This window comes from Fukomys damarensis, unplaced genomic scaffold (assembly GCF_012274545.1).
Source record: "Fukomys damarensis isolate Sample0158 unplaced genomic scaffold, DMR_v1.0_HiC HiC_scaffold_37, whole genome shotgun sequence".
Classification (NCBI taxonomy): domain Eukaryota; kingdom Metazoa; phylum Chordata; class Mammalia; order Rodentia; family Bathyergidae; genus Fukomys; species Fukomys damarensis.
The window spans coordinates 511,881-519,661 of record NW_022900949.1 but is presented as its reverse complement, the minus strand read 5'-3'; the positions used below and the strand labels follow the sequence as shown (position 1 = coordinate 519,661).

At 59.7% G+C, this 7,781-nt stretch overlaps 1 protein-coding gene across 1 annotated transcript in view; it reads right to left on the bottom strand.

Moving 5' to 3' along the window:
• Unc13a (unc-13 homolog A) overlaps positions 1-7,781 on the bottom strand; it is a 54,232-nt gene that overhangs the window by 38,264 nt on the left and 8,187 nt on the right. The window contains exons 3-12 of the mRNA XM_033759364.1: positions 7,479-7,648; positions 7,125-7,227; positions 6,660-6,759; positions 5,561-5,678; positions 4,847-4,970; positions 4,249-4,322; positions 4,034-4,088; positions 3,423-3,455; positions 1,184-1,391; positions 556-569 (exon numbers count right to left, since the gene is read on the bottom strand). Coding sequence (XP_033615255.1) covers positions 556-569; positions 1,184-1,391; positions 3,423-3,455; positions 4,034-4,088; positions 4,249-4,322; positions 4,847-4,970; positions 5,561-5,678; positions 6,660-6,759; positions 7,125-7,227; positions 7,479-7,648 — 999 coding nt within the window. The remainder of the gene's footprint in view (positions 1-555; positions 570-1,183; positions 1,392-3,422; positions 3,456-4,033; positions 4,089-4,248; positions 4,323-4,846; positions 4,971-5,560; positions 5,679-6,659; positions 6,760-7,124; positions 7,228-7,478; positions 7,649-7,781) is intronic.

Genomic DNA, 7,781 nt, shown 5'->3' with positions numbered 1-7,781 from the left:
CCCGTGGGGCTGGGGACCGAGGGACCAGGGTCACCAGCGGCCTGGGCGCCTGCCGTGCCCCCCCCAGGAAATGGCCCGGGGCCTCAAACTGTGGTCCTCCTGCCTCAGCCCTCCAGGTAACCTGGATTACGGGTGCGTGTGGCTCCCGGTTTGGGGCGTACGTTTGGTTATGGTGTGGATGTGTCCCGTAAAGCTCATGCGTTCAGTGTGTAATCCCAGTGCCACAGTCTTGACCTTTAGCCAATCTCAGCGGCCCTTGCCCTTAACCCAGCACGCTGGGAGGCTGAGGCGGGAGGATCACGAGTTTGAGTCCACTTGGCCTGGGCAAGATACTTAGTGAAACTTCGGATCAAAATAAACAATTTTTAAAAAGGATCTAGGGACTCAGATCCCTGTAATCCCAGCCCTGAGGAGGCTGAGGCAGGAAGATCGCCCCAAATGTGAGGCCAGCCTGAAATACACAGCAAGAGCCTGTCTCACAAGAAAAAAAACAACAAAGGAGGGCTGGACGCCCAACAAAGGCTGTGGTTCCGTCCCCAGCTTGTCATGGCCCACAGCTCAGGCTGTGGCTGTTGGGGAGGACAGTGGTTCGGTGGCCTGGCCGCTGGAAGCAGGGCCCTGTGTCCATAGGACCTCGCCGCAGCGCCAGGCCCAGCTGCAGTTCTCCCCAGTGTCCCTGTCCCCCTGCTGAGCCTCTTCTCTGCCGGCCCTGTCCTCCTCAGGTCGGGACACGGACACGGTACCGAGGTCAGTACTTCCCGGAACCTCAATAGTTCTGTGCGGAGATCCCCCTTTTCTTTTTTGGTACCAGGGATTAAACTAGGGACCTTGTGCTTGCGAGGCAGGCGGTGGCACCGGGGAGCTATTTTAGCATGATCCGCCTTTCATGAAGGGGGATGCTAGAGCTTCCAGAATTTCCCTCTGCCTGAGCCACATCCCTGCTCCTTCCTTCCTTCTTATTCTGAGACAAAGTCTTGCCGAGTCACTGAGTAGCTCAGGCTCGGCTGGAATTTGAGATCCTCCTGCCTCAGCCTTCCAGCCAGCCAAGCTTCTAGAATTTTCTGGCAAGCATTTGGGTAAAACAAGGGCTTCATGTCTACATAAGGAAGCACTCCTTCTGCTCTCCGGATCTGCACCCCGAGATCTCCACTGAGGCCCAGGGGCAGGGGTGGCCGGCAGCTACCTGAGTGCCCGTGGCTCGGAATACTCCTCGTAGCTCTGCATGGAGTCGCTGTAGGACTCCCGGGAGCCCAGCGGAGGCGGGCGGACGGAATACTGGTGCACAGAGGCATTGGGCTGTGAGGTGGTGTAGTAGGGTGGTGGGATGCTGTTGCTTGTCTCGCTGCGATAGTCGCTGTCCCGGTCATCCACTGCACTGTCGGGGTCATCATCTGGAAGACAGGGAAGGGGGACAGGGTGATGGGCTGCTGACCCAGAGAGAGGAGTTTTTATGTAATGCTTGGAAGACTGTGGGTCTTGTGAATAGAGGTATGGGCCTCAGAATAAGGGAGGGGGGAAACCTTGCCTGGCCTCCTCTGGGTCAAACTGGATCTAGAGTCTGGGTCAGGGTAGGTCACGGGCTAGAAGGGGACAGGGACAAAATGAAGGGTGACCTTCAGTGCCATGGGAGGCAGAACTTTGCCAACATGCAGGCTGTCAGAAAAAACGAGGTGCGGTTTTGTTCTCTCCAGCAGTGGGTTCCCCGTAAGAGGGAGATGGGTGATGGGGACAGGGTCCCTGACGTGAGGCCTGCAGGTCCGGAGCAAAGGGGGACGCCACGCTTTGAACATCTAACAAGAGCCCAAGCACACGTGCTCTGGGCTGCCTCAGCAAAACCAAAGTGTAAGGCAACATGCATTGGGTGTGGCAGCGCAGGCCTATAATCCCAGCTATTCAGGAGGCTGAGGCAGGAGGATCGCAGGTTCCAGACCAGCCTGGCAACACAGTGAGACCCTGTCTCAGAAACAAAGACAAGAACCAAAGAACCCTAACAGCAGTATGTCTGGGTAGGGGGTGATGCACTTTGTTTCCTTTGGTAACTTCTGGGAAAATCAGTCTTTCTTCTTCTCTCTCCTCTGTTGTTCTTGTTGTTATACCGCAGAGGGGACCTAGGGCCTCCACAGTGAATCTCCCTCAGCCCTTTTACATTGCAGACAGGTTTCTCTCACGAAATTGCCCAGGCAGGACCAGCCCCAGCGGCACTGGCGGGTGTTGGATGGTCCTGGTGTGAGATGCCTCCATTTATTTCACTTTTTTATTTTTATTTATTTATTTATTTATTTTTTGAGACAGGGTCTCACTGTGTAGTTCAGGCTGACCTTGAACTCACTATGTAGCCCAGGCTGGCCTTGAACTTGTGGCAATCCTCCTGCCTCAGCCTCCTGAGAGCTGGGACTATAGGCGTGCGCCATCAGGCCCAGCTCTCTCCATTTATTTTGAAAGTAACACCAGGGCTGTAAGAAAATGGGCTGCAAGAAGTACTAGCACCCTGACACCTTGCAATTAACTTGCTGATGATTTTACGTGCTGAGGGATGGTTGATACCTTTTGCTTCTTTGTCGTTTATGCCTACTGTATCTGGTATTTTCGCTCATTTGCCAGATGTTTGCACACTTTTCTTATTTTATCTAAATATTTGTTTTATCTAAACCTTTTTCAGCTAAATGCATATGTTTCTTTTTTGCTGTTTGTTCCAGGCTGGCCTGAACTCATGGCGATCCTCTTGCCTCAGCCTCTCGAGGGCTAGGATCACAGGTGTGCACCACCACACCAAGCTAAATGCATGTGTTTCTAGGTGCACAAGAAATAGGGCTGATTCTCTTTTCTTTTTGGTAGTGGGGGATCAAACTCAGGACCTTGAGTTTGCCAGCCAAGTGGGGCACCACTGAGCTACATCTGTAGCAGGTCTGATTGTTTCAATGTGGTCAATTGTTTTAAAAATTCACTTCAGCCAGGTGTGTTCATGCCAGTCACCCCAGCACTCTGGGAGGCTGAGGCAGGAGAATTACAAGTTTGGGCCTAGCTTGGGAATGTAGTGACTTAGCGAGACCCTGTCTTAAAAAAAAAACGAAAAGATGGCAGGGGGAGCCTGGGACGCAGCTCAGTGGAAAGCCCTGGGTTCCATCCCAAGTCTGGGAAAATGAAGACAAGCACCGGACAGAGGAAAAGAAAGCAATTCGCTCTGGTCAACATGGAAGAGTGGTGGCCCAGGCCTCCCCGGGGGTCCTGCTGGTGCTGGTGCCCCTCAGCCCATTCCTGGAGGCGCGGAGACAGGTGAGGAGGGGCAGATGTGTGCGGACTGCGTCCGGCCCCTCCCGGGAGTCCCTCCAGCTGACAGCTGGGCCTTGCCGCCCTGACCCCCAGGTCCCCGTGTAGGGTGTGAGGGGTTTGGGGCCCAGGACAAGCAGGTGGTGACGACTTACTCTGTTCACCCCAGCCGAAGTAATTCCAGTTGCCTATGAGAGAAGGGTGGAATGAAGCGGGGGGGTCCCTGCTGCCTCAGTTTCCCCGTCCCCCATGGCTGGCCCTGGTGGTGGGAGGGAGAATTCTGGGGCCTCCCGCTTCTTTCCTCCAGGTCAGCCTGGGGCCCTGAGCCTCACACACCCCACGGTGGGGTCCCTGTGACTCAGGAGGCTGAGGCAGGAGGATTGCTTTGCTTGAGCCCAGGAGGCCAAGGCTGGTCAGGGCCACACAGTGAAACCTGGGCTCAGAACAGCAGTGGTGAGGAAAAACAGCATGAAGTAGTGGCCTGGTGTCCTTCCACCCTGGCTCTGCCGCCTGTCAGCAGGTGGCCTTTATGTATCTCTTCTCTCTGCCTCAGTTTGTTTAAAAAAGCAGGCACCTGTTGGATGTGTCCCTGGACGGGTACTGCCAGGGAGGTGTTGTGAGAGGTTTGTCGAATGACTGCTAGATCTCACCCAGAGCTTCGTGCAAAAGCATCTACCCCATCCCCTTAGTGGCCCTGCATTCAGGGAGGCGTTGAGAGTTGGGAGGGCATGGCCAGCGGCCCCAGGGCTCCGCAGGGGACACTTACAGCACTGGCTGCTGGGCACGGGCAGCGGCTTCTCCTGCTCGTCCGGGAAGGAGTACTGCGGGGGACAGAGGCTGGGCTCAGGGAGGCGGCTCTGAGCTCCGTGCTGGAGAGTGCAGCAGGGGGCGGGGCGGAGACCACGCCGTGGGCGGTGCTGTGTCCCGGGGCTGGGATCCAGGCCACAGCCCGGTGGGGGGCAGGCGCTGCTGCCCCCGCACCTCGTCTTGGTCGCGCATGGCGTTGAGCTGCTCCAGCTTTTTGGCCCAGTAGCGTGCCTCCTCCTCGGGGATGTCTGAGGGAGAGCCTGCTGTGACCGCCTTGCCCTGGGCCACCCCACGGCCGCGCCCTGTGCTGGCTCCCGCCCAGGCACTGTCCTGACTCCCACTCCCTGCGCTGCCCAGGAAAGGAGAGAACAGGAGAGGGACATCCTAGCGTACTGGGAGGCTGAGGCAGGAGGGCTGCAAGTGCCAGCCCAGCCTGGTCTCAACTTTTAGGTGGACTGGGGATGCAGCTCCGTGTCAAGGCCCCGGATGAAGTCCCTATGACTGAAAAGGGCCAGAGCCAAAGTTGGCCGGGTTAACTCCACCCACCTCGTGGTGTTTTCTATTTATTTACGTATTTATTTGTGGTACTGGGGGTTGAACTCAAGGCCTTCACACTGAGCTTTGTCCTCAGCCCCGTTTTTCTTTCTCTGCTCTGAGGCAGGGTGCTGGGGAGTCACCCAGGCTGAGCCGCAACTTGGAGTCCGCCTGCCTCAGCCTCCCAGCGAGCTGAGATGCTGGGCGCGCCCCACGCCCCCCGGCCTGGGCGACTCACCCAGGGGCAGCTCGAAGCGCGTGTCCAGAAGGATGCGGTGGAAGGTGGGGTCTTTGGTGCCGCAGATCTCGCTGTCGGCCATGATGACCTGGGAGTCCAGTGTCAGCCACTCCCCGGGGCCCTCCTGGGCAGGGACAGCGCCGGTCAGGCGGCTGCGCCTCGCACCACCCGTGGGGACAGGGAGGCTGAGGCAGGGACGGCTGTGGGGCGGTGAGGAGAAACACACCGCCCTCCTGTGGCTGTGGCAGGAGAGCTCACGGCGCCTTCCTCGGGTGGACGCAGCCTCGCTCCTGCTGCCCACTGCGGGCCCAGGATACCAGGGGACCACATTATCCCTCTTTACCGCCACAGGACTGCAACAGAACTCCTAGCTGGGCTCAGAAGGCGTGGCTTAAAGCTACCTTTCCCAGAATCCCTCGAGCCAGGCAAAGCTGCATGACGCAGTAAAGCGCTGTGAGCGGCTCTCTCCTTTGCTGCATTTCCCCAGCTGGAATACAGCTGCCACGATTACCCTTAAGCAGCCACTTTGGGTCATGAGGTAGAAGCCACATGGGGAAAAGCAGAGTAACAGGATGGAAGGGGTTTAAAAGGAGCTGGTGATTTGGGGGTTGTGACGGTGACTCCAGATGTCTCCATGGACGCGTTCATCTTCAGGTCACAGGACTCTGGGTCCTCCCGGGCCCCCTCCTTCCCTACCCCGAGCCCCGCGGTCACCTCATTGGACTGGCGGATGGTCCGCAGCGGGATCCACACAGTGCCCACCATGGTGTCCCAAATGAGGCCCTTGTTCCACACCTCCACTGTCAGCCCCAGGTCCAGGCGGTTGATCTCGCTGGGGGAGGAGCAGGGGAGGGGGCTCAGGAGGTCAGGTCGTCTCAGTCACAGCCGCTCAGACCAAGCTGTGGGACCCCTGGGAAGGAGCCCAATGTTCTCATTTTACAGAGGACAATCTAAGGCCAGAGGGGCCGTGACCAGCTCAAGAGCAGCACAAAGAAACTGGCCTCTGCAGATGAGGACGGAGCCAGGAGAGCCAGCGGGCTGCCTCTAGATTCATGTGCAGACAGGGTCTGGAGCTCCCGGGAGGTGACCCAGGACAGCTCAGGTGCAAAGGCCCTGGGGCAGAGCCCGGTGGGTGGGCGCCACGGACACGGGAGGCGTGGGGGGTTCCAAGACCTCCGTGCCAGGAACGGTTTGGAACGCAGAGTGGCAGGATGTGATCTACAGTGTTAAAAATATCCCCAGGCTGCTGGAGGAGAACAGATTGTGCTAGGCGGGAGGCAGCAGGAGGCCGGGGTGGAGGCTGGCGCTGTGGGGGCTTGGCCTGTGCCCTGAAGATGGAGGGAGGCTACCAACGCCCAGAGGTCCGGGGTGGCCCAGGGCGCAAAGGGGCAGCTGGGCGGGAGGATGGGGTCAGGAGGGCGTGGCCAAGGGGGCAGCAGCCACTACACAAGGAGCTGGGTTGCGGCTCAGGGGCGTGGTCAACCTGGGGAAGAGGGGTTGCAGCGGGGGCGAGGCCAAGGGATGGAACCGCCCAGGGCTTGGCAGAAGTGGGTGTGGTCAGGGTGGTGGGCGGGACCATGGCTGGTGGGCGGGGCCTCGGCGCGCAGACTCACAACATGAAGTCCTGCTCCCAGCTGGGCTGGCTGCCGCGCACGGCGATCGTCGTGCTCTTGACATTTTGCACCTTCAGGGTCACATACGTGTTGAATTTCTCTGGCGGTGAGAGAAGGGGCGGGCGAGGTGCTCAGTGGGTGTGGTCAGGGTGGTGGGCGGGACCATGGCTGGTGGGCGGGGCCTCGGCGCGCAGACTCACAACATGAAGTCCTGCTCCCAGCTGGGCTGGCTGCCGCGCACGGCGATCGTCGTGCTCTTGACATTTTGCACCTTCAGGGTCACATACGTGTTGAATTTCTCTGGCGGTGAGAGAAGGGGCGGGCGAGGTGCTCGGTGCTCAGAGGACCCCGACGGTCCCTCCCGAGCTCGGACAATCCCGCTGTCCCCGGGCCTGCCCTCCCTCCCGCAGGGTCCCCCGCAGGCCTGAGACGCCCGGGGTGCCTGAGTCAGGGTCAGCAGCGGACGCACGGGCCAGACGGGCGACTCCGACACTCGTTACCCCATCTGCAGCGGATCCAGGAGGCCCTGCCTGGTCCCCAACGCTGCCCCGCGCTCCCCGGACAGGGCCCAAGTCTGAGCCTCGGCCCAGAGCCCTCCTCCCTCCCAGAGACGGAGGACAGACGGACGGAGGACAGACGGCACGGGACAGCAGGCGTGAACTCACCTTGGGCACCGTCAAACTTGGCTTTTTTGACTGTGGAGAGACAGAGATAGGGAAGGGAGATGGGAGAGGCGAGGGAAGGAACGCCAGACACAGAGACAGAGAGGGATCAGGGTGGAGGCATCAGGAGAGAGCCAGAGACGGAGAGACAGCGAGGAGGAAGAGACACAGACACAGGGAGACGGGCGGGAATGGAAGACAGCAAGCACAGGCGTGGAGAGACCAAGCGGGAAACACAACGGGGCAGAGACAGACACAGGGCGGAGGAGGAGGCGGGGAGGGAGAGAGAGCGCGTCAGGCCGGCCAGGCCAGGCCGGCCTAAGGCAGAAGGAAACAGGACCCGGAAGCTCCTCCCACCCTGTCCCCATCTCGGTCCGCAGCGGTGCCTTCACCGCCAAATGAACAAGTGTCAAAGGAGGAACCGGGCTGGGCATGGTACTGAGGCTGAGGCAGGAGGACCGCATGTTTGAGCCCAAGCTGGGCCGCTCGGCGATGGAGCAAGGGAGACCTCGTTGCGAAATCAAAACCTAAAGAGGAGCGGAAGCGGCAGGGTGGGCTTCCGGAGGGAAGTCCTCCGCAGGGTCCGAGGAGTGCAGGCCGCAAGGGCGGGCCCGGGGAGCACGGCCTGCCGGCGCATGCACCGCTTCCCCAGGCGTCCAG